The sequence below is a fragment of the Manis javanica genome, chromosome 2 (genome assembly GCF_040802235.1).
Source record: "Manis javanica isolate MJ-LG chromosome 2, MJ_LKY, whole genome shotgun sequence".
Taxonomy (NCBI): domain Eukaryota; kingdom Metazoa; phylum Chordata; class Mammalia; order Pholidota; family Manidae; genus Manis; species Manis javanica.
The window spans coordinates 198,226,191-198,253,478 of NC_133157.1; the positions used below are offsets into that span (position 1 = coordinate 198,226,191).

Consider the following 27,288-nt stretch of genomic DNA (forward strand, 5'->3'; position numbering starts at 1 on the left):
TAGAAGAGACAGGTGTTATTTTAAAGGTATCATTAGTTCAATCCTCTCTCTAGGAGGCAGGAAGAGACACTGCCAATGATTCCACATTAAAAAACACAACAGTACATCTACTTATTATGAAGCCATTTGAATCATCAGAACCAAACAAATTCTCTCATTTCTCAACAACTTCTCTTTGAGAAGCCCATCATGCCAACCATGATTGGACAGAGTAGTAAATGAAAATATGTAATAAAAGTACTATAACTAATTCATACTAAAACTAATGCATACTTTTTTTAAAAAGCTAAGAAAATAATTCTCAAGTAAGCAGGTTTTATTACTGCCTCCTTCAAATCACACGCCTGTGGAAGCAACCAAATCACAGGCAATTCCTTCTCAAAGTTAAGAGTTGCTGTCAAAACCAGAGGCAGTTGCTCAGATATTACTCAATGCAGACCTTCTCCAAGGAAATCCTCTTTAGTTCCAGCAGCAGTGAGGCTACAGGCAAAGATGAAGTTTGTGGTTTAGGAGAGGTGCTAAAATGACCACACAGAATGGCTTATAACTGAAGTCTGAGCATGCAATACCATCCTAAAAATAAAAATGAAAAAGGGCTTGAAGTGTTGGTGAAGAAGAACCAATGTACAGAATTTAAAATGTTTCCCAATCTAGGGCAAATGATAGGAAGAAAGCCTCCCAGAGCCTTATTTGATTAAGGCTGTCTCACAGCAAAGGCCCAGCCCCTCCCATGGACTTGGTCATGGGGATGTTCAAAGGCCAAAGTAAAACAATTCGATCATAAAAATCACTATAGATCTTTTCTCTATCCGAAATCATTAAATCATATAGTGTCAGCAATGAAGGGCACTTTCTAGAAATGGCTTCCTGCCTTTTCAGTGTGCAATGCAACGGGAAGCTTAACTCAGCGCCATCACCGAGCAGCCAAAATTCCTGGCTGAAAAGTTTTAACAGAAATGCTACAAAGAGAGGGAGATTTCCTCTTCCAACTATCAGAATTTTTGAATTTTTCCAGCAACCAGATGTAACAGATTAAGCACGTGGCATAACTGTGTTCTGCTTCTTCAACAGCTGCTCAAAAATGACATGTGTGATCACTGCTCATATCCAAGTCACTCCCTGAGAAAAGTCTCAAGCATCTCAAAGTCATCTACAAGGTTGTAATTAATATGTAAATAAGATTCCTTTAGCACACTGAGAGACTGCCTGTACTGCATCTGTACAGAACTAAGACTGAAGTCCATTCTGCCACTTAAAGAGAGATATGACCTTGATCAAATTACTTAACCTCTCTGGAGAAGAGCTTCCTCAATTGGGGCAAACTGTAAGTTTATTTCCAGTATTACAGTTCTAGGAAATGTGCATGCATACATAAACAGCTCAACATTTACTGTACATTAAGATAACTGTTAAACCTCTCCCACAGCCTTTAATCCAAAGATGACAATGTTTTACTTTTGACAGTGTTTATATCCACCATGGCGAACAAACAGACTTCAGTCTGTCATCCAGAGAGCATCATCTAATCAAAGGAGAAGAGTGGGGCACCATCCCAGGCAGCAATCTGATAATCAGCAGTGTGGCAGATGTCAAACTCAAATCACTGGACTTTGCATATAATACAGTCAATTGCATATTCTAACCTAGCACTTCAGTGACTTGAGCAATTAAATGTTACAGAGAAATATAATGCATAATATTGCAAAATTCCTCCACCTATTTCCCAGTTCACTAGAAGTGAGGAGAAATCTTTTCATAGAATAAAAAACAGAAAAGAAATAAGGCATTTAAATGGGATGTCATCAACTCAGGTACTTTGTTCAGGAACTTCAAATTCAAAAGAGGCAAAATCAGAAGTATCCCACTCTTCTCTAATGTAAGCAAAGAAAGCCAGTAGACAAAATCTAGAGACATAAATTTTCTTGTTTTAGCTACCACACTGCTTCAGAGTTGTGAGCTTCCTAATACAAAATGTTCTGAACTTCTGCTTGTAGCACAGGGATTCCTGAGAAATCACGATGCATCACCACTACTTCTTTGATTTTTTAATCTTCAAGTTTCACGTTCAATGCCCACATGGAGAGGGCCGAGCAAAGAGTATATATATTCTTAAGAAATACCTAAACATAGGATTTTGCAGTTAATTTGAATTGTTATTGAGCATCACAGCATCCTTCCCAGTATCTGACAACAATTTGACATTGAATCAGAAAGTCCAGGGCTAAGAATGACTACTAACAAGTAAAGAGACCACTAAGGAAAGGCCACTTCATGAAAAAACTGCCAGTAAAGAGCTTTAGTTTAGGATTAACTAAGCTAATACGAAAACTGCATCCAATCTTTCAAGTTGGTGGTATCTGTGTGTCTAAAAGTTGCGTTTTTTACCCAGGGAAAATCAGTCAACTCCATTACCTGGGAAGCTTTAATGGTCATATACTTTATGCTGAAAAGTGCTTTCATACTACTGACTGCTCTGTCAAAAACTCCTCAAGCCAATAAAAACACAAGGATCTCATTTAATGACAAGAAACTTCTACAGATCATCTATTTGCTTCTTGGTAAATTATATTAGTATTTATTAAATATTATTGAAAGCTAATATAGTATTAGCATTATATGTTTTACACATTATAAAAGCCTACTTGGGAAAATATAATTACTCAGTGTTCTACTCCTTTTCTCTTTCAAGAATATCTAAAGGCTACACTTGTGGCCACTTTTATACTTTCTCTGTAAGAGATGTACACTTGAGTCATGGCAAAATATAACTGATGTGTATCACATAAATACCATTCTAAAATAAAACACAGTTTATTATTTTAGGGGACCATACCTGAGACTCTGGCCATATTCATTTTATTTTCATGACCCACAAATGTTAATTTAAAATAATTACTTACTGGGTCAAACACAATTATACAGAAAGAACAGTTACACAGACTAAGTGTTCTCAGCAACCTTTTATTGAATCTTAGTGTGGCTAACAGTGCCTACACATTGAGAGAATTATTCCTAACTTTTCAAATGGTTAAACTCAGTAAGGAGTAAAATTATGATCATTCCCTAGCTATGACTCTACTAAAAAAAGACACCACAAGCAGAATAAAGGGTTTAAGTTTCAATCTTCTTTCACTAACCAGAAGTTAATTACAGCACGCATTAATCCAGCAGTTCTTTGATATGGATATCCACACTTGAAAAATTTTTATTAAGCTGTAAATTCTGTTTGGGCCAAAAATTACACCTATTCATACAACCAATTAGTAGTGACTGAGTGTTTAGCTTGTGCCAATCTCTGTGACAGATGTTGGGATATAATAGTGAACAAGCTAGAACACATCTCTGCCTTTAAATTACTTTTATTTGAAGATCAAAATTTGTCAGTAAAATCCTTTATTCATTTGTATTGATCTCTACTGGCATTTGTTTGCTCCATTTGTTTGCTGGCATTTGAGGGAAGTTCTCTAAGGTGAAACCTGTGGAAAGACACATTGCTTAATCTCGTGGTACCTCGGTCTCCTCCTGTAAAACGTATATACTTACCATCTTACAGGCTTACTGGGAGGGTCAAGGGAGAGAATTTATCCCAAAGTGATTTGCAAACTTTCGATCAATGCTGGTCAACAGAGCTTTCCGAGAGGATGGAAACGTTCTGTAGTCTACTCTGTCCAATGTGGCAGCCACTAGCCCCATGTGGTATGGAGCACTTGAAACAGGAGTAGTGCAACTGAGGAACTGATTTTTAGTATGAGTGCTTTTTATTAATTTTTAATGAATTTAATTTTAATTAACTGAAACTTAAATACCACATGTGGCTAGTAAATACCATATTAGACAGCATACTCTACAGTACTGTTCACCTGAGTGGGATTGTTATTTAATAAAATGAACTGTCTAAATGAATTTCTCCTGCCAATGTGAAGACTAAAAGAAAGGGGAAACGGCAAAGTCATTCAATGACAAAATCTGAAAATTGTCATTCCCAGTGTCCTCAGCTGTAAATGAGAACGTTCAATGCCGCTGTTGCTGAGCTAATGCTTCTGTTTATATTCTTCTTGGACTGAAGGAGTGACATTTTATTCATCTTTGGAACTTAGCAAGGACTCAATACATTTTAGTTGAGTGGATGAACTCATTATGGGAAATGTGAACATAGATGGAAATTGGAAATGTCTCACCAAGGCCCATAAGTTACCTGGGGCAAGAATGTGACAGTAATTCACAGCCCCGTTGTCATCAACCCCACCTGACGTATTTGGGGTCCTTCAAGAAATAGGACAAAAAACTGCAACTTTTGTCCAAAAACAAGTGGCTATGGAGCAATTTGTTTGTGAATTACAGTTATAAAGAAACACCCAACATACCTGGTAAAGGCATAAAAATGCACAGATTTTAAACTTTTTCACTAATTGGGGACCATGATGGCTTTTTATTCTATCTTACCCTTAATTTTTAAAACTATTCCTTCCATATAGTATGTTCCATGGCATTCATTTATAATTTATTTTCACATGTTTTTTCACAAAAATGTTCCACTGTGGAAGTTAAAAATATAAAAGGTTGGCTTTTGTCAAAGTCTTTAACCTCAATTTATTTCACTCTCCTGAATAATATGGAACAAAAACTACTAAGAATAATATCTAAAAGAATACGTCAAAAAGAAAGATGTTTTTAAACCTCGGATCTCTTAAAATGACACTTGAGCACATGTACATATTTCCAATGGAACAAAAAGAGTTGTTTGAACCAAATACAAACTCTTTCTCAGATGTGGTTCTGTTTCAAGTACTATAATTGATAGCAACAGAGACAATTAGGAGGGTACCAATTTAAGAAGACTTGAGGTTATGAGCTTATAGTCAAAAAAGCAGAACCTCCACAATAAAAAGCTACGTTGTTAGATATCATAGTGTAAATACTGACATTACAAATAACTTGAAGAAATCTGTCAAGGCCAATCCTGGCTGAAAATAACTGGAGTCAGAATTAATGTGCTAATCTGCATAGGGAATGCTTCTGTGTTGTACAATGCTTCAAGAAACATTGCAGAATACAAAGCGTGCCTCAGCGATGTACCTCCAATGGAGACTAAATGCTTAAAATTTCAATAACAAGTCTAATTCGACAGCAGTCATCTCAGTCTGATGCTATCATAGCCTATTCTTTGTGTCCCTCCAATAAATACCCCTCTCATCTGCATTTATAAGAACCAAACAATTTTTTTGGGGGTGGAGGGGAGGACCAAAAGTTAAATTGGTAAAAGGGGCAATTTTAAGGCTACAAATTTACAATTTGTAAATTTGCACATATTTACAATCAGCTTTGAGATTACAGCAGTTAAGGAACCTACCCCAAACTGGTTTCCTCATTTTGCACAGCATAATTTTCTATGGCTATTTTAGTATTTGGGCTGATTGAATATCAATAAATCTTCAAGTCAGTCTCAATAATTTGGAAGGCAATTGTTTAAGGGGGAAAATGCACAATGAAACAGATAATGCAGCACAAATGGATTATAAAGCTGAGTGCATTATCCATGGCATTCTGCTCCTGCATCTGACCTGCCCGGCTCACAATGGAGTTAAATAAGAATTGCCTGTTTGTTCTAAAGAGTGTCTTAATGGGAAAACAGAAAGTGGAATCCCTGTGGAACATCCTTCCTCAAGGACGGGGGCTTTGCTGTATGCCTGCTATGTGCCACATAGTAGCACTGCGGCACCGCACAGAAGTGACACAGTCCAAAACCCCACCATGACTGCAGTTGAGTGCAGAAAACTCACAAGTAAAACAGGTGACAGTAACAGTGCATTATGTGCTCTGCTGAGAGGCACCAGGTTCTATGACAACACAGAGGGAGAGAAGCTAACTCCACAGACAGGTCAGCAAAGGCTTCAGGGAGGAGGAGGCCACCAAGCTGCAGACAGATGAGCTGGCAAGGAGATGAATCTCCAGGGCAGTGACCACGGAGAGGCTTTCCAGGGGCAGGAAGCAAAATGAGTAATGTGTACATGAGGGTGAAACTGTGCAAGTGAATCTCAGGAAATACGGAGCTGGTGGGGCGGGCGAGAGAGAATTCAGAAAAGTAATGTCTTATTGGTACAAGTATAATTCCAATACATGTTTATAGAAAGTAGACCTATACTTCCCACAAAACACAGAAAGATGGATCCGTACATAGAATTTTTTTAAGTGGAAGAAAGAAAGGAAGGGAAAGGGAGAAAGACAGAGGGAGAAAGGGGAGGGTAGAAGAGGGAGGGAAAAAAATAGGAAGAAAAGAAACGTCAGGAGAGGAAAGCAGGTGGACGATGTGTTGAGATGAGAACAAAAGACAGGGGAAAAGAGAACAGAAAGGAACAGAAAGGGAAAGAAAATAAGTGAAGAAACCACCAGGAATTTCCTAAGAAAACACTAAGGCTGGTAGCAGTAAAAGAATAAAGCAGGAGAGACAGGGCAAACTACTCGACTGTTTAGGGGCAGACACAGAGCAGGCAGAAATCTACGGTAACCCTGTCATTTCCCACCTAACCGACTTGAAAATGGGAGCATAGATCAAAGGAGGGGAAATGAAGCTGTTTTAAGGAAGGAGCTAACAACCTGAGTTTTACACATGTTGACTTTGAGGTGCCAGTGGACTATCAAGGTACAGCTCCCCATTAGCTGGAAAAACAGGTCCTAGAGCAAACCACTGATTATAAGACTCCCAGATATGTCACTGGCCTCATGAAAGAATTCAGGTGTCCTTTAATCTTCCCCCGACAAGTCATCTAAATATGAAAGGAGAACTGCTGGACATTAAACTTTTTCTAAACTCATGCTCCTCACAACCACCCACACTTGCCTCTCAGAATCCAGGGAAATCCCACAGCTCTGAGCATGGTTCGAGTGTCAAACTTAGACACTCTAATAACTAAAAGAGGAGAATACAGCTCTTAGACTGTACATTAAATCATAAATTCCTAACTTTACAAAGCCCTCCAAATGAGGGGAAGAGGAACTGGATGAAATGTCCCTTAATTTTGGGATAAAACAGGGCATCCTTAATTGATTAAATCAGAAGCTGGCCCTTATTCACTCTGTCAGAACTAGTTTGTTGCAAAAGTACCAGTGAAAATGAATCACAGTAATTTTAAAAAGACAAATCAGTAAAATTAATTTTCCTTTCAATGATTTCAATTATAAGCCTAGTAAGTTCAAATAAGGCAGCATTACACTGTAAGGATTACACAAAAGACAATCTCAAAGCAATCACTAACATCCTAAATTCAATGATTTACACAGTATGTATCAAACAGCCCTGGTGTGCCCATCTAATATCTCCCCCCAGAAAAAAATGTAGTTGGCTTATCTTCCATTGTTTTTCTAGCTGCAGTAAAATCAGTCATGTATCATAATGGTTATGAAGACAGGTTTCTGATGCTTGTCTACTCTTATTTATATCCCATTTACCTCACTTAACATAACTCTGATCTTGGACGGGTTACTTTAATTCCTCTATGCCTGTTTCATCATTTTTAAAAATGAATATAATAGTAGTTAGTGTTTACTTCAAGGATTTTTATGAAGATGAGTTAATTAATACATGTAAAGAGTTAGATCTACATATGCACATAAAAAGCCCTTAAAATGTTAGCTATTATTAGAAGTGATTTCAAACTTAGAAAAAGAACCAAAAGTTACGTATCATTTTGATTACATGAGCTGTAGGTGAAACAAGTGTGGATCAGATTAAAAGTAAGATAGAAAAATTAGTCTTACATTTGACTTGCAATGAAGGTTTTTTTCTGATATTCTGGCAATGCCTAACACTTTAAACTTTAGAATCAGATGATGAAGAATTCCAGAGGTCTGTGGTCTAATGATTCTCAGAAATAGACCCCATGAAGGAAATCAAGAAATGAATGGGAATTACTCTCTTTCTTCATCTTTTCTGGAGTTGGTGTACTACTTAGATATCTGTGTTTCTGACAGCTGCATGTCTGCTGTAATTATGATGACCCAGAAAACAAAAAGCACTAAGTAACCAGCTGCCCTGATATGGCTGGACCGAGAAAGCCTTTTTAAGGATAATTTTTAATTTTTATTTTTTTAATTTATATTGAGTTGAATATTGCTAAATGTGACTGATGAACTATAACCATGATTTCTTCTGCTAAATTTTCTGCCCAGAGAGAAATACTGATATTCATGGAAGTGATACCTGTTCTTTAGATGACAACAAAAAAATAGAAAATCAAAGAGCTATTGACATTTATGCTACTGATCCTCATGTTACAAAGCCAAATTGGGATTTAACCATTATGCAGGTAAAAGGATCATAGAAGATGATCAAACGACTCTTCTTCCCCTGAGAGGCTACGTTATCCATCCAGCTCGGCCATCTCCATGATGAAATAAGAAGGTAAATGCCAGAACTTTGCTTTGCTTTATGGCCCTAGGGTGAGCATATGTTTTATTCTGCACACTTTTTTCCTTGTTAAAGACACACAATCCTGAAAACAAGTATGGGTTCATATGCCAAACATTGTGTACTCTCTATAGACAGTCTGAAGTGATTAAAGTCTCATTCACCAGTTGTTGTAAAGTGCAATTGTCCTCAACTCAGAAAAACAAAGAAACAGAAACTGCTAAGATCTACAACTTCCCTCCTACTCCAGATCAAAGGAAACTCCAAGGCAAAAAATAAATATTTGGAAGTAAAATTTAAGAAAAGTCAAAATAGACCAAAATGAGATGAATGTTCTCTGATTTTTTTTCCGAACTGTTAACCTTCTGCTCAAACGAATATACTGGCATATGTTAAGGATCTATAAAGCTCCAGAGTGAATATGTTGAAAACACAAATCCAAAAAATGACCTTCTATCTCTAAAATCTGTTCTTCCGGCTTCTCAGATGACATCTATATATTGTCCAACTCTGATAAACAGCTCCTTGCTCAAACACAAGACAATTCACTGGTCAGTTAATAGTGAGATATTTTTCTTAAGATTTTATTAAGGGCCAAAATGAAAAATAGCTGGAACCCTGTAGCTACCCTTCTTGGAGTGCTGAATAATGCAGAATAACAGAAAAGATTTTCTAATATGAAAAGGCAACACATATATCATGAGTACTTATAAATCTGGGATAGCTAAAACACTTTCCCGTGGGAAGCACATCTTGACAGGACTCCGACTTTTATAAGCTGGTCTAGGGCTAAGAGCTCCCCAATAAAGATGATGCCAACGCCCTAATGCACAGCACATTAAGCCCTAATGAAACAGCAAAGTCCGCATTTAACAACTCAGACCTCCATTCAGCAATGGTTTAAATATAAGCATAACAAAGCAGATTAAAAAGAAAGAAGCTGTAATTACTTTTTGAAGAACTCAATCTCTTGTCCTATTATTGGTCTGTATGTGAGCCTCAAAGGCTGAATACAGGTAGTAAAAATTACATGAAGGGGTTACCAATGTCACATCACTGTTTTTTCAAAAACTGAAGCATAGTAGTTGATAAAACATGCAGGAAAATTTTTTAAATGAGAAAGTTACATCCTGGTCAAGGCAATTAACTCCAAGGCAGTCATTATATCCTTTCTTTGTTGTTTTTCTTAGTAAAGAATCAACATCTTTTCTGATTTCAGGGCCTGCTACCTCTAGGTGCATGAGGGATCTGAATTTGACAGACTCAGAAAAACTGTCCAGGTTTTATAATGGGCCTTTAAAGTGACCTCCATTATTTGGCTGAGGCTCTATCTACTACACAGTTCAAAGAAGCACTGTTGTTTGGTACTATTTTTTTTTCTAATTTTTAAGTCTTTGATTTCATTATTTGTATAAAAGTGGATATTGCCAGTACAAGGATGGTGAAACTCCAATTAATCCCTAAATATATGTCAAATAATCTGAATTTGGAAGTTGAAATTTAAAAATTTGTTTAAATTATTTTTCCCACTTGTATATCTCATGTTTGCATTCAAGTCAATTTGAATTATTTAAAACTACCCATACCAAACCAAAATACAGATCAAAGCCACAGAGTTCTTTAGTCATCTACTTCTGGCTTCTGTTCCTTTTTTCTTGGCCTAAAATGTCATAAATCTATCATTAACCACCAACTGTCCTGACTGTTAAAGAAAAAAAAAAAAGCCAGTTTCACTGAAAAAGATTAATGAATTGGTCTTTTATCACTTCAATTAGCTTAAATTACGGATTTATATAAATTCCTGAAGCTGAATGACTGTCTGTAACACTCGTATTTACCAAACATCTTTTTATCAGAATACACACAAGCCATTAACTTACTCTAAGTTTCTGACAAAACTGCATGAAAGAGATTTTATCATCAGCATTTTATTTTCCACAGCTTTTAGTCCCCACACAGCTCAAGTGCCAAAGAAACAAGCTCTCAAACAGCCCTTCACCAGCACAAATAACGTGGGCTACAAAGGAATTTCAGATACACTTTTTTTTTCTGATACACTTCTATTCATCTTATGCATATAGGGAAGCTGTTCGATATTTATTTCAGCATTAAAACTATTAATGTTACTTATCTTCAGACATGTTTCTGCATCCACCTCTAGTACATGTGCAAAATACTCAAGATGAGCATTAGGCCTCAAGGTCTATTGAGTATTCTTTTCCTAAACTGAAGAAAGTTAACTGTCTTCAGTCTTATTTCTAAATACAATTGTTTCTCTGAAATAATCACCCACTTTTTCCAGATTGCTTTTCTGTTTTTAGCTATATTATTTCCCTTTGAAAAAACCTGATCTTAACTAGATTATCTTCCTTCATGCTATTTCCTACCACTGTCTCTCTTCTCTGCTGCTGCAAAGGACTTAGTGGAAGCCTAGCCTGGAATCAGCTGTTTTATTTCTAGTTCTATTAGTTCAAACTCAGATAGCTCTCACATCTGTTTTATTTCTAAAATCACTGCCCAGGAAAAGTGTCCAGCTCATTCTACCCAAACATAAACTTTACTATAAATAACTAAGAATCTAACAAATAACTGTTTGGGGAAAATGGAAGTGTGTTTAAAAATCTGAATTCTTCCAAACTATAGGACTTAGTAATCTTCGTTTTAGAGCCTTCCTGACAGCCCAGATCAACTTCCCTCAGAAGTTGTCCCCAGAGTGAACGCACTGAAACTCCTGCCGGAAATCCAGGTATTAACATCATATTACTTGCTAATTATAAAACACCATTTCACACACTGACATTATTCACTTCTAACCCTTTTATCTAAAACACGTATTTGCTTTCCGATCATAGTTTGACAGCAGAGTGTATCTGACATAAGACAGTAAAATGATCTTTAATAAGGCAGCAGTTCAAAGCATGAAGCTTTCATGCATAATAACCATGTTGGCTTAATTTGCTGCTCCACAGAAATAGTTCTATTTGTGGAAATTCACAAAGTAAGATGGAATTTTTAAGAGAGCTTTACAAATATGAAACTGACTTTTAAGGGTTATTCTTTGTATCTCCCTTAAAGTGATAAGATTGCTGTTCTGACATTTTTAAAGGACTTGGAAATGTCTGATTCTTCTTACGAGCACTACAAAATATGTTCCCTACCTGTTATTTATAACCCCTTGGCCTGCCTGCCTTAATTGGCACTAGGTCAACAGAAAGGTCTACAGCAAATGTGCTGTAGCTATTGAATTGATAAAAATGATTGATATTTTAAGAGACTTAGGAAGTCAAATAAATGTGATATGATTTCATTAATTCTCTAGTAATTTTTCTAATCATTCCTAAAGAAGGTGAATATTAAACTTAAGATGTTTTGAAATCCCCTGGCCTAACAATACAATCTACAGACTGTAACAGAAATTCACACTTTCTCAAGCTGACCATAGGTTTCCACTATGCTGAAATTGCTAAAATGAAATAAATACATTTCTTTAGAGCCAGTTCTACATTTCATTTTACTTGAAATGGTAATTTCTTTTTATTTCACATAATGTCATAAACTAAAGACAGAAGAATAGAACAAAAAGATAAGCCAGTAGTAATAAAAGTAGAAATTTAATAAATTATTACTAAATGCTTTCACGAATTATTACCTTTTTTTAGAAGTAGAGAAGAATGCTTTTTTGGCCCGATCAAGGTCCTTCTGGTGTCGTCAGTACTTCCAACCACTCTGACTTCTTTTTAGTCAATTAAAATTTATTTCCAAATTTTTATGTGCAATTATGTTGCAAATGTATTACTTTTCAGGCATATCTCTCTACAACTGTTAATACAACCCAAATCTACTCCAATTTGACCTTTGGCTGAGCATAAAATCAAATCCTAATTAAAGACACAGGACCATCGCTTATGGAAACCGTAGCAAAAGATTTATAATCTAGGACACAGCATGGATCACTATCATGTGGCACCATAAAGATTACTGCCACTTTTGGAAAACTGTGAAAACATTAAATTACCGTGGAATGTCTGGGCATACGAAGACTTGCTAATTCCATGAAAAAACTCTTCCCATCCTAATAGAACCATTGGGATTATTCTCTATGATGAGAGGCTAAAGACCACTCTGATTACACATTTGGATGACAAAGCTATGGAGAGTATCCATCTCTTCTGCTGGATCTACCAGACTACCCACTTTGGTATTGGGAGCTTGATTTTAAGAGGCATATAAAAATTCACACTTCATTGCTAATAACTTCTTCTGTACAAAGAAATCACAATACAAAGCACAAACCTGTACATCATAAGTTCCATTTAGTAAAACGGGCCTTGAAGAATTGATGTCCTGCAGCACGCCAGAAAGCACAGAACGGTTAACCTTCTGGAAGTCTTTGGAATGGCTGAACTGCACCATGTTGTGAAGGGCCAAGATTTTGCTGTCCAGCTCAGCATCCTGCCTGGTGCGGTTATGCAGTCCTAAGTGATACTTTCGGAAGTGCTTAATCAGATCTGTGGGGTCGTTGCCATAGTAACCATAGCCACAGATATTGCATTTAAAGTCCTGAAGCTCTGGAGACAGAGGTGCCGGCTCTGGGTTGTCATTCACCAGTAAGTCAGTTTTGGATGTATTCAGTCTTACACCCCCATCTGAAGGCACTTGTGGGTTTTTTGAGGCCACTGAAACCGGGCTTGAGCCTTGACCGCTCTGCCCTGTTTCCTCGGGAGCCTTTGGTGACATCTTATCATCTTCCTTTGTCTCCAGTGAGTCCCCTGATGGGGTGCAGGCCATATCTTGAGGGTCATCTGCATCTGCTCTTTGAGGAGACTTCAAGGGCTCACAGACTCCCCCAGCAGCTGGAGATGAGAAAGCCAACATATTTCTATCTGTCACCTCATCATGTGGGTAGGAGGAAAGGTTTCCTCCCTTACTGGGGCTTTCATAATGGAAGCCAGCCTTCTCACTCAGGACAGAGCTTTTTAAGTCCTTCTTCCTGCTAGAAGCTGGATCTTGGACATGCAAGATACGTTCCTCCTCGTGGTTTAGTTCTGCAGCATCAGTCTGATCCGTATTTTCTGACATCTGATCTGCAGGCAACTCGTTGGTCTTCCCAGAGAGCTTGCTTTCTGCACCGACAGGCTCCAGGGTCTGGCCCTCGCCTTCACTAGCAACGTTTCTCAGAGGGGGGTTCTTTTTCCGGACCATATCTGCAGCAAGGCAAGGAAAAGGACGATACAGCATTACTTGAAAGCTGTAGACATGTAATCTAATCTAGAACATTCTACTCAAGCTGTTCAAGGCTTTTTAAGGCATATAATAAAAAAAACTTCCTCTAGGAAAAATATCAGTTTTAAAAATAAAAAAAATCTGAAGCTAAAGCAAACAATTTTACATTTAGAATTATTTTTGTCACCGAGTGGCTCTTTTATTATTTTAAAATGATTTTATGAATACCAAATTAGTCTTTTATCCTTCTTATTAATTATTCTTGCCTGCCAATTAATTTTTTCTCAATTTCTTTCTTCAGTTGTAGTAAGTTATATATGGTTATATATTTATGCATGTTATATATTATGTGTAATATGTACACATTATGTTTACAGAATGTATATACATGTTTATGTTTATAGAATATGTATCACATGCTTATTAATATATGTATTATGTGTATATAAACATAAATTGGAATTCAATATTGTTACACACTGTGCAACCAAGGTATAAATATAATTTCAACCAAAATATCCTCATAGAAGAAGGAAACAGCATATTATAAACAAAGTGAAAACTGCACCATCACTTTCAGGAATGGAGGATAACAAATGTTTTCCTATCTCTCCTCCTGATGAATTTCTCTAGGCCTGGGGCCTGTCTAAAAGTCAGGAGGAGCCCTGGTACACGTCACAGTGGCCAGGCTGGGTTTTACTAAGACAATTCAGCATGACGGGGAACCTAACTATATTCTGGGTTTCTATGAACAGTCTGGTGAAAACAGTACCAATTTCACCATCAGGATCACAGGAGATGTTGACTGAGGTAAAATATAAAATTGAACCATATGACACTGGCATGTTTTAGCTCAAAATGGCAAAATATTAGCCATTTCCTATGGTTCACCTTCACATGTTAGCTGAGCTGTACCTTTCGAGTTAGTGGCATCAGTGGGCAGGGTCAAAATAAGAAGACTGTGACAAATTCCTCGACTGGAGTCTAATAGATCAGAACTCTAAGGGTATAAGGATACAAGAAACAATTTATGTCTTGTCAATAAAAGAATGCAGTAACAAAGGCTAGTGGAGAACGGAGGTTCATGGCCTATGCTCCCTAACCCTCCAGCTGAAAAACTACAAGTATAGGATGAATCGTCACTCCTAATGTTTCTTGGAAAACTCCACCTGTGACTATTAAAACAGGCCTTCTTTACTAGCTGACTCTGCTTCAAGGACAGATTTAACAGAGTTAGTTACACCATGATTATCCAACTGTCCTGACAAAATCCAAATTAATAACATGTTTTAATCATTTTCACCTATAATTTGTCACAAGCACTGAGAAGCCACACTGGCTTTGGGTATGTGGGTGTACCTTTACAAATATACCTTTTATATACTGAAAAGCTAGTCAAGCAAAATTTTTATCATATGAATCACTGAACCAAGAGAACACACCAGTTAGAATATAAGCAATCATTTTACAAGGTAAAAATTCACTTCACTGAAAAATGTCAAAAATAGCATAACTGTACTTAAGAAAGTACACTGTTCTTCTCATACAGTAATAACGTTAGTCATCAAATATCCACAGAATCTCCCTTTTGGAACAAGATAACATGCAAACAAATGAACAATAGAACCAGAGGATAAAGGGTTGAGGATTCAAGAGAGAGTGATGGCCACAAGGTGGTGCAAACCTGCCTGGCCTCCCGGGGTGAGGGGGGAAAGACGGCCTTCACCTTAGTGCCATTACCATTAGGCCCTGAAATTAACTAAGCTAGGGAGCCATCACTTAAAAATGAAACACTAGCTGACTAATTTATTGTTTTAATGTCTTATTTGTTGATGTCAATGTTTTAGGAGGCCTCTATTCCTCTGTCAGACGTGACAGACCTTGGGAACTTGTACCAAAATATGGAAGGCTGTGCAACAATTTTACTGGTAGTCAACAAAGGAAAACTAAAAAGGAAAGTAAAGAAAGAACAAAAGAGAAATTTAAGAAATTAGTTATCACTTAAAATAGGAGAATTTGAGTAAAAAAATATGCTGTTTTAACTTGTCTAACAGGAAAGGACATTCTAGTTTATAGAGTACCAGCCATCCCTACATATAAAAATGTGATGATTTGATACATCTCTTGCTGTTTACTCCAGAATTTCCTGAGATTTTTTTTGTTGTTTCCATTATACACAATGGTCTTTTAAATATTGCAATACAATCTTTCCTTGGACAAATACTGAAACACCATATCATTTGTATTTTAAAATTTTATCCTTAATGTAAATAAAATCTGACAATAATGCATCAATATGAAATAAATACGGTTACACAGAAAAGATAAATAGCCATATGAAAGGTAGGATTCATGATGAAATGAGGATGAAATAATGCAATTCATTAAGATTATCCTCCCATTAAAATGAAGAGAAAGTAGTTTATGTTCACAAATTAATGTCAAGGTGATTAAATAGCAAGAGAACTAAGACAAAACACTTAAAAAGGAATACTTATAGATACATTAATATTGAAACTTTGAACTTTTTTTTCAGAATAAAAATTGGATCTTGCTGACATTGTTATCATGAGGAAAAGCAATGGATCATAGTTTAAAAACTATTAAAACAGCATCTACAGTGACAGAGAAAAAGTATGATTTAATTAAATTACTATCCTTTCAATTCCAGTTCCTCCTTCTACCCCAAAAAAAGACCTTTAGAATCCATATGACTCACTCACTCCTTATGCTGAACAGAACCCTTAATAATATACATGGCAAAGAATGTTAAACTGCTGAAACTTCAAAGAACTATCAGAAGGGTCATTTGTGTTTTATTTTTTGTTGTCGGGGGGAAGAGGCATGTTCTTTTTAGTTGCTTTAAAAAAAAACATCATGGTTAATTTAGTTGACTATACTTTGAAGTAGTTATAGAAAAAGAATTTTTTACTGAAATTATATCACCGTAATTTTTCAGAATAACATACTATGTAAATATAAGTGCATTTGCAATACTTCTAAGTGGAAGAAACTCCCCTAACAAGTCATCAGTTAGATACTGTAAGAGACTATAGCCACCCTCAAGTTATTATCTTTAAGACAAATAACAGATTGCATGATGTTTTACTGTGTGCCAAGAACTTTTCCAGTTAACATTTTCACTTGAAAAAATAGATCACATACTTGTAAAATCATACCCAGCATTGACTTCATAAGGCATGTGGCTTTAGAGTGCTTTTTACAATTATTAATTCTATTAGTCAACTAGCAGGAGGCTAACGCAATTGTCTTAGAAGACGTTCAGAAGACATGGAAGACATTTTGAGAGCTGATCTGTACATCTGCAAAACAAAGCAAAAAAAAATATTTTCCTTCCTAAATGATGTAAACATACTTTCATGTTTCATACCTGAAATACATTAATAGACCAGCACCACAGGGCTGCTTGAAAGATACCTGATAAAAGCACGAGCAGACCCTGACCAAGAGCTTCCCTCCCCTGGGTTTTAATAACGCAGCAGGAGAAGGAGGAACATGATATAAGCAATTACAGAAGTCATTTTCACAACAGACTTTAATGTTCATGAACTTATTTAACCTCTAAAACCCCCTGAGCCTAAGGACCATACTTACCTACAGTGGGGTGGGGATAAAAGATTGAATTCGTAAACATAGAGGGGAATGGTTCTGGAAGAGACAAAAAGTGCACTTCCTGCTATTACACGGTCCCAGCTGAAGACAAGTGGCCCCGACAGCCTCTTCCAGATCCAGTGTCTGCCACGTGGCCAAGAAAAGAACTATTTCAATGCCATCAAGAATTCTGCATCAGATCTATGTAAGCCTTACCAACAGCTATAGAACATTAAGCACTATCACATGTGTTATCTTTTTAGCTATTTTTAGTAGTCTTCTATTTTCACTCGATAAATAAGCTTGTAAAATGGTGACTGAACTACCTTTAAACCCTCACTATACCACCATTTTAATTATCTGAATGAAACTATTGAGGTAGATACTACATTAATGGTCATAATATAAACAGATGCATATATACATACACATATATAATTACAGATTACTATAAATATATATGCATGCATACGTGTATATGTGTATATATATGTAAGTATATGTGTGTGTATGTATGTATGTATATGTGTGTATACTGGCATTTTGAACTTCCTTTGGTAGTCAGTCTGTGAGAAATCAGCAGCTCTATTTTAATTCATTCTACTGTACAGCAATATCTCACAGACTGACTACCAAAGGAAGTTCAAAATGCCAGTTACAATAGGTCTACTATAAACAACCATTAAGACAATGAGGCTTAAAGTAAATTGGACAAGGTAGAGTTGAAGAATCTAAGTGAGAGCTACAAGGCTCAAAATGGCTAACTTCAGTCTTCCATTTCATTGTAAGATAAAAAACTGACCTGGGGGTGAGTAATAAACATCCCCACATTTCCATCATTCTTGACCTATACAAATATATGACATGTCCCTTTAACAGTGGAGCTAATGTGAATGCATATTACCTGCCAAGATATTGAAGTAGTTAAAAATATATTTAGCTTCCTAAAAATGCTCTATGTATTAATTTTCATTACTGAGATGTAAGACATCCCATGCAAAAAAAATCTGAATTTCTATTCTTATTTCCCTCTAAATTAAAACTTAAATCTAAAAGCTTTCTTTGAATTTTTAGTAAGAGTTTATTATAAAAAACAATAGGATACTGTGGTATTTCTATGCTACAGTATCAGGGAAATTTATGCAGTGGAAATAATCAACATTATAGCTTAAAATGTAACTCTGCCAACTACTTTATCACAGTGATTATAATGCTTAAATATATAGGGGAAAAATCCTTTTTCTGTAGGAGACTGACTCACATTCTCAGAATGGCACTCTCGGGATCTGAGTTTTCTATTATTACTTAGATATTTTGAATTAACCATTAATTATTTAGGTTTGTTTGATATATACATTTTACTTCACAGATGTACATTTCTGAAATATTATTCCAAACAAGCTTGCAATAGATAATCAAATGAATTATTCAACCAAAGAAATCAACTATCACAGTAATTTTTAAAGGAAAACTGAGATGAGAAATAGGATTTATTTTCATTAGATGAGAAACTCTTTGAAGGTAAGAGACAGAAGTTCTATTTTCTTTGTAGCATCTTGACCCCAAACAAAGAATCAAAACCTAAGGAGACAGAATGGCATAGCAATCAATCACATGTCCAGTTTCTGAACCCAGTTCAAATAATCTGCTGATGTGATCAAGGGCAAGCCTCTTCATTTCTCTGAGCCTCTGTCTTTAGCTGTATAGTGAGGGAATTACAATAAATTATTTCTAAACCATCTCCTGCCTCTAAGACACTATAGTGGTTCTGGTTAATGGCTTATGCACTTTAGTTTTACCTTAGAAAATCTTTGTCCAATTTCCTTGAAAGACTATAAAATATTAAACCATCAACAACTAAGGGTGGCATAAATGCCACTGATGCCTAACATTCAGTCAGTTACTAATTTCTTCTAACATTAATTAATTCATTCATTCAATAAATGTATATCTAGCATCGGTTATGTGCCAAACACATCCAGAAAGATGACTTTAATTTTATTATTCATCATGAATTTAAGGAAGGACACTTTTAAAAAGCAAAGAAAAAAGATTATTAGGAGCACCTTTTTCTAAAAGAAAACTGAAATTTTTGAGTATCTTTCCAGATATCATTTCAACTAGGTGCACTTCCAATTGATAAGATTCTCTCTATATATACACAGACACACACACATAAACACATCTTTATTTGTATGTATTTAAAACCTGAACAAGACTAAAAAGTTAGAGGAGCAAGGCTGTGTAACTTGACCTCAGTCTCAAATCCTGCAAAGTATTATTATTATTATTATAAGTAGCAGTTCTTGTCATCATAATATATAAGACCAGATGACATTTTCTTATTGTTTTTCCAAATAATAAAACTTTGTGTTTGAAATCAAAGCTAAACACAAAAAGAAAAGACATGATAGCCTTCTTCTTAATATATTTCTTCTATGCTTGTTTGTATCAGCAGCCTAGGAGTACTGAGTTATTAATTACACATTTCATGTAGCTCTTATTTAAAAATTAAAAAGAAAGGAAAATATAGCAAATCATTTCTTTTGATCAAAAGTCTCCCACAAAGAATTTAAAGAATTAAGCAAGTGATAGCAAAATAAAAGGAAGGTCAAGTCTTGGGCCTATAGCAAACTAGATAGCTTCCATATGAACAATACATAAAGTTCAGTTTTTAAAGAACATATGTGTTTGCTCATTGGTTTAGGAAAAAAAGAACACTTGAATCCTGTCTACTCCATATATACAGATCAAAATCAGATTGCTTAAGTGAACTATAAAATGCAAGAGAACATTGTTTATCCAATTCATAAACCCAGGAATTGCTGAAGGAGTTTAAATGTTTTCTCTTTCCAGGGCAATACTTCAATGGTAGATCGCTTTTTTTGTAAACTGCTTCAAACTTCATAAACCCAATGTCAGTTCCTGTTCTTTGCTATCCATGTCTATTTAATGTGCTCTCTCTGAATTGATTGTTCCCGAATCCTTAAAGGTATTTTTGGACATCTTAAATCCTGTTGAGATTTAAATGTCATCACCTTCAAACAACTCCCATCAAATAAATCTCTTATTAATTCACATCAAATTAATCCAAAATGATTGCTTCTATTAACATATGTTTCAGAGCACAAAGCCCATTAATAGTCATGTGGACACTAGAACCAACCCAAGCCTCTCTGAGATAAAATGCACATTATTTAGATATCTTATTTCAAAGAGATTTGATTCTGGCCCAAACACATTTTATTAGGCTTTTATTTCATCACGCAATGCTCTCTATATTTTAAATATATCATTATAAATGTACCAGTCTAGGTAAAGAGAGATAGTCTGATAAGTAATAATGTCATATGTGCCAAAATTAGTCTCCATATATTCATATACATCTTAAAGAACTGCATTGACCACCTTTTATAAGAAAATTACAAAAATGTTTTGCCTTTAAAGACTTTATGCTAGAAGTCTAATTGAAACTGTAGAATACATCTGAAAAAAAAATGAAGCATGTATCTGTTTCACTAAATAGGGTATCTAAAATAGATCAAGTATACATCATGGATTATCAAAAGGAAAGGGGAATTGATTATTTTTCTACTCACAACAGGTGAAAGGCAAATGCATTAAAAACTCTGATTTGAATAAGATCCCAATTTCACTAAGCAAATTAAGAAACATGACCATTCATTTCCTCACACATGTCATTTTTCCTTTTCCCTCTGAAAGAAAAAAAAATTAAAATAATCTAAAATGACAACTGTTGATTCAAATAGGCCAACCTGACTTTGCATGCGTGCATGGGCCAGGCACAACTTCATCCCTCTTTGTTAAACCTAGAATATTTCAACTGGTCCAGGGACAAAGAGCCAAACAGAGCACTTCATTTTTTTAAAAAACTCAGAGAAAAGTGTAAATCATCTATTTTTCTTGATGGTTATGAGGTGAATTGACATTTTATTTGTATATAAATTAGATTTCCACTGATAACAGAAACGTAGGCTTAGTGCCTTATAGGATTGCCTTTAACTTTCTTCCCAGCATTTGCTGAAAAACATTTTTGCATATTAAAGTAGCTTAATATTAATAGATTGATATTGCATTGTCTATTTTCTAACTTGTTATTCAATAGAAAAGGAAAATCTCAATTATTAACTCAATTCAACAATATAACTGGCTAAAATCTGTCTCAGTTCTTTCCTAACAAATCTGTGTCAATCACTGCAAATCCATTTGGTAAATTAACATGCATATACAGTATAGTGAATCTAATGGAGCCGAGTGGCTATTAGGCTAGATCTCAATTTTTTAAGAGCAGCAAACTAGATACAAGATTAAAACAAATGTTGTAAAAGCATATTAAGAGCTTATAACTTAAGAGCTTATTGCTTATACGGTCATAGATACATATTTAAAACATATATGCATGTGTTAAAGGTGACATTTAACATAATGTAGTATTTAACATATAGGTATATGCTGTATATAACATATGTGTGTTAAATATATATGTTACACAGTCTAAGTGAAGAGAAGTTTGAGCCATCATATGCAACAATTCTTTCTCATTAAACTGGTAACTTGCAAACCACGTTGCTCATTCCCAAAGTAACATGGGAAGTAATTTAAAAGGTCTCATCCATCTGTGGACCAGTAAGTCCAATGAGCAAACCATAGCAATGTCCAACGGGTAAGGCACAAATATCATGAGAAATCCTAAAATGCATATAGGCAAGGCAAAGGAATTAGAAATAAAGTATTGCTATATATGCAAATTCTAAGAGCCAGGGATCTTTGTTCTGTATGCATTCTTAAAAGTCTATTTAAATCAATAAACAATACTGATGTATATCTTTCACACTGTGTAATGAATACATACTAATGACATGAAATTTGGTTTAGATATCACCCCAGTTAGTGGTAACTGCTTACTGTAACCAGTATAACATCATTTTCCTTCATAAAAACAAAGTATACACACACACACGTTGAAATCACTTTTCTTTTTTGTGAGGTAATTGAAATTTTCCAAAGAAAATTGATCACTTCTTAAATTCTATATGTTTGAAAGCAACTTCTGAGAGACTAAGTTAAACCACGTTTTCCTGGCTCTGAGAATGAGGAAAGTGTTATGTATGAGAAAAAGGAAAGTACATGCAGAATCGCTTCATAATTTGGGTAGGTAACAGGCTTAGAAACCTTCAGCTGTCAGGAGTCCTTTTGAATGCACCATTATTTCAGCACATTCTGCCTATGCTCAACCCAAGTTTAGCTAGGCTTTCTCTGGGACTTTACTATGGTAACTATTTAAGCACAAATGACAAGAAGTTCAAGAAAGCTCTCCATGTTACTCCTTGGTATTTGTTTCAAAAAAAAGAAATGTAAGAAGGTTCTTTGGTCAAATTAAGTTTAGTAGAATTGTGTACTTCATATCCCTTCTTTGGAGATCCACAATGTACATTAGCAATTACATCTCTGAAGGGTCCTGGGGGTGAGGAGTGGGGAGTCTATTCAATTTGGATTGGAATTTCCCACTCTTCTTGGGCATTACATCACATAATGCCACTTACCAACAAAACTAATGTTTTGCTGAATGCAGAGGGAGATGCTGCTCTATTTTAAAGCACCTGTAATATCTTTAAATAAAAGAGTATTCTTTCACTAATGCGACAAGAAAACTAAGATGCATTGATCTAAATTGGATCATTTTTGAAGGGATGATTTTCCTCTGTTATTTTTTTTTTCCAGCAGGTTACCAAAATGAAGAAAAGAGGAGGGTCTTTATTATAAAAGATTCAGAATCAGCATTTTATAAGACTGTAATGGCAGAGGATTATAGCCATAATTGAACATTGATGAAAAAGCCAGGAGGTAAACATCTCTGTACAATTTGATTTTGGATGTACAAATTACACATGCATAAACATATATGAGCATGAACTCAATGTTATCTGTGAGCTAAACAGTTTACTCAGACATCATTGCATAAAGAAGTCCTCATTTTTTTCAGTTATTACTTCTAATGTTGTACATGACAGTGATCAGTTAAAACACTACAACCTTATAAACTAAATTTGTCTCATTCTTTTACAATGACTTAAATTTTATCTGATTAAAATTAAGTCAGGAGCCAAAATATGGTGAAGAGTTTAGTGAAATATGCAAAGAGATTAGAGAGAGACCCAGGATTGCACTGAAGAATTTACAATTCATATAATTACTATCAGTAGTTCTTAATTGCTTGTAGATACCTGAGAGAGAGTATGTCTAGCCCACACGCTCCTGAGTATTAATAAATCCCACTTCTCCTAACTCTACTCAGTGTCCATCTGAAGATGTTCACTGTACCCATTATAAAGGACAGAAAACCAATGTCTGGGCCATAGTCAAAAAACATGTGTCTAATGTGGACCCAGTACATGATCATGATTGCATCCCTTTGTGGTATAGCTTGGTATCAGTCTGGCTCATGTGTCTAGGTGGTGCAGGAGAAGAGAAATCAAGCATACAGAGAGCGTCTCCCCATCTTACTCTTGCAATTCCCAGGTTCCATCCTTATGGGCTCTTGGATTTTGTTTTATTGTTATTGTATCCCATACCCCCAAAGATTAAAACATAAGAATACAAATAGGCTAGGTAGATGCCAAAGTAATCCTGAAAGAGGGAATTAATTGTAAGTTCATTTTCAACACAAAGGCAGAGCTGGTAGTGAGGTCATGGTGAGGTCCAAGTCTGAGAGGATTACCAAGTAATCCCAGTTACTTCTGGGCCCCAGACTCCTACTTTATACATTCACCTAGAGATGAAGAACAGTGATTTGATATATATGTTCAGGGCTGTGGAATTGGTTAGAGCAGAAATTAGCTCACTCATTTAAATATTTGGTATAGGAAATCTCATCAGTCTTCCCATACAAGTTCAACATAAACTTAAGAATCTAATAAACAGACGCTCAGATAGACATACACACGCACACATACACACACAAAAAACCCACACCCTTTTAGAAAATATTTTTGCCACCTACACCCCAATTAGTCATTTCTTTTCTCCATCAGTCTTGCTGCAGACACCTGTCATAAGAGAGGAAGAGTGTATGTGTTTGTGTATATATGTATGTATGTAGGTAGGTATGTATGTGTGTATGTACATATATATACTTTTCCAGATTCAGGTGTTTTATAAATAGTTCCTTCAAAACCTAATTGAATGTTGAAAGAAATCAAAAGTCAGAATTAGACTTTTGGCTTTCATTTTTATTAACAATTCTTTGAGTAAGATACTATTATTTTCACATTTTACAGGTGAAGCAACTGAGATCTAGAAAAGTTACCACATGGAAGAGCTGGGTCTGAGGGAATCTAAAGCCATGTGAGACTACTTGGTGCCCATTACATTTCTCATAAACTCTGTACTGTTTTTATGAACACAACTTAAGCAATGTATGCACAGATATAAAAGCAAAAGCACTGAGAAACTTATTGGAGAATACAATCTGACAAGACAACATTTCACAAAGATTGCCATCAAATGTATTCGATTAGTTCTATAGTTTTGTCGAGCAAATACACAATCTTCTCAATATTCTCACAGACTATTAGGTTATCCTAACTTTTGGATTGGCCTCATAATAGTTATCACATCACTAAAGTTGCCAAATGATTCAAGTCTCCAAATGGATTCACTTCTACGAAGCCCTCTATAATTCCCCAAAGCGAAAGTGAGTGTTTTCCACTATCATCCGTGGCAATTTATGTATATCCTTTTAAGGGACCTGCCACACCACACGGTTAACTACATGCTTCTGTCTTAGGCTACCCCACTGGACTGTGAAGTCCCCTTCAGACCAGAATATATCATTATTAATATTATTAGTTAACTCAAAATATGAATAAATATGCATTCATACACATGACTATGTTAATCAAAATATTGATATATAGTAATTCATATATTTAAATATAAGTTTTCTTAAAATTCTCAAGCGTTTCCAAGTGAACACAATCTGAGTTTAGAACACATTCCATCATTAACAATGACACAGTATGATAATGATTATTGGAGAAAAAGAGAGTAGCATACTAAGGCAAGGGACATATATATTTAAAAAGCCAAGTGATACTAACATAGTCCTCCCCACTGAAACTAGTCTACTACAAAGTAACCACCCAAAGAAGTTCTTACTGGATGCTTGGACATTAGCACACTTAGAAATTTCTGCATACTGCTTATCTCTGCAAGGAAGTCCTGAATCTCTTGGCATTAAATAGACTTGTAAGAATAAAAGCCAGAATAATGCTAGAGTTGATTCATCAACATAATTAATAACAAACCAAGATATACAGGGACTTATAGCATTAATTTTGTCATTATTTAGGCTGTAAATAAGAATCAAGTAACCTAGTTCAAGATCCCTGTTCACAAAGCAATAAATGCTAAGATGGTGAGAAAAAAGGATTACTAAATTTATTTGTTTAATTGTGAATCACAATTATGTTGATTTGATTTGGGTTCTATATATGTTTATATAACCTTATATATTGAAAATATTTGTAGAATGAATTACATAGAGGAAGGTTCATCAAGAAAATAAACACTCTCTAGTACTATTTCTATAACAATGTTAATGTAATCAGTAAAATGAATATATATAAATTCATATATCTGTTTATTGATGTTTATTTATATTCTATACAGGAATACTATATGGTATTTAATATATTTATTAAATATATAAGAAAGTTTCTATAACTACATGCATCTGTAGATATAATACTTTATTTTTTGGTATCATTAACATACAATCACATGAGCAACATTGTAGTTACTAGATTTTCCCTCAGTATCAAGTCCCCACCACATACCCGGTTACAGTCACTGTCCATCAGCATAGTAAGATACTACAGAGTCACTACTTGTCTTCTCTGTGCCAACTGCTGTTTCACTGAAACAATAGTTCTCTCTCTCTTACACACACACACTTTTTAGCCAAAAAATGCACAAATTCTGAGTCTCAGCTCAATGAGTCATTACAAAATACACTGTGTAACTACCTCTCATGTCAAGAAATAGAACATTGCCAGTAGTACTCTACAAGCCCTCTTCTCCCCTCTTCTGTTCTCTGTTCCCTTCCCTCTCCCAGGAATTAATCACTTTCCTGACTCCTTACATTTTAGGTTGGTCTTGTTTGTTTTTGAACTTTACATGCATTAAAGTATAGCACTCATGTATATTAAAAGTATACATTCTTTTGTGTCTGATGTGTTACCCTCAACATCATGTTTGTGGAATTCATCCATGTTGTTGTGTCTAGTTTGTTCATACTGACTGCAGTATGATGCTGTATTGTAGGACCATGCATCCCATTGTTCAGGCATATACCACAAGTTTTTCATCTATTCTGTTAATGTACATTTGGGAGTTTCTAGTTTTGACAATTCAGTTGATGAGTACTCTTGTGAATGTGCACACATGTGCTTTGTGTACACTTTAAAATTGAACTTCTGGTCTTACTTCATTCCACGTACTTTTAAGTTGCTAGGAGTCTAATCCAGATGTTTGAGACTTTCTGTATTCTTTATATCCTAGCCTAGTCCTTGAAAAGACAAACTTTTATTTATCTTTACATATTATGCTATTAGAACAGAATATTTTGAATTTTGGGGTGATAGAGAATGCATGGTGACAAATTTGTAATTAAGTATCATATCTACAATAAGGGGAATAAGGGGCATTATGATTAGCACACATAACATGGTCTGCAGGGACCATGGAGGAATATATTGAGAAGAAACCTTTCAGCTTCTGTATTTTGATGGGCAAAGAAGCAAGATGCATCGAATGCTGTCACTGGTTCTCAGACTGAGCTGCAGGGCATAAAGGGCCCAGATGTGCCAAAGTAGGCAACAAAGTGGTACAAGAAAGACAAGAAATGAAGAGAGAAGATGAAGAATTCTAGACAGAAGAGATTTGGAAGAGTAAAAGGTTCAAGAAGAGATCAGAGGCAAAAACAAGATAACAAAGAAACAGGAAAGAGGAGAGCTCTGTCATTGATA

The 27,288-nt window shown here is 35.4% G+C and overlaps 1 protein-coding gene and 1 long non-coding RNA gene across 13 annotated transcripts in view; one reads left to right on the forward strand and one right to left on the reverse strand.

The window, feature by feature from the left end:
* On the forward strand, positions 1-25,767 carry LOC140847981 (uncharacterized). 3 transcript variants are annotated; one of them, XR_012128364.1, is made up of 4 exons: positions 1-6,640; positions 8,167-11,150; positions 16,164-16,261; positions 22,982-25,767. It is a non-coding gene; the product is annotated as an uncharacterized lncRNA (long non-coding RNA). The 3 variants fall into 3 exon arrangements; XR_012128363.1 differs by having other exon boundaries at positions 1-6,082; XR_012128362.1 differs by having other exon boundaries at positions 1-11,150; positions 22,982-25,765.
* TRPS1 (transcriptional repressor GATA binding 1) overlaps positions 1-27,288 on the reverse strand; it is a 237,187-nt gene that overhangs the window by 175,625 nt on the left and 34,274 nt on the right. For 5 of the 10 annotated variants that reach the window (XM_073229991.1, XM_037010821.2, XM_073229988.1 and 2 more), the window contains one exon: positions 12,698-13,608. In XM_073229991.1, the coding sequence (XP_073086092.1) occupies positions 12,698-13,606 (909 nt within the window). In that variant the 5' untranslated portion in view covers positions 13,607-13,608. The other 5 variants (XM_037010820.2, XM_073229984.1, XM_073229985.1 and 2 more) reach the window with 3 other exon arrangements.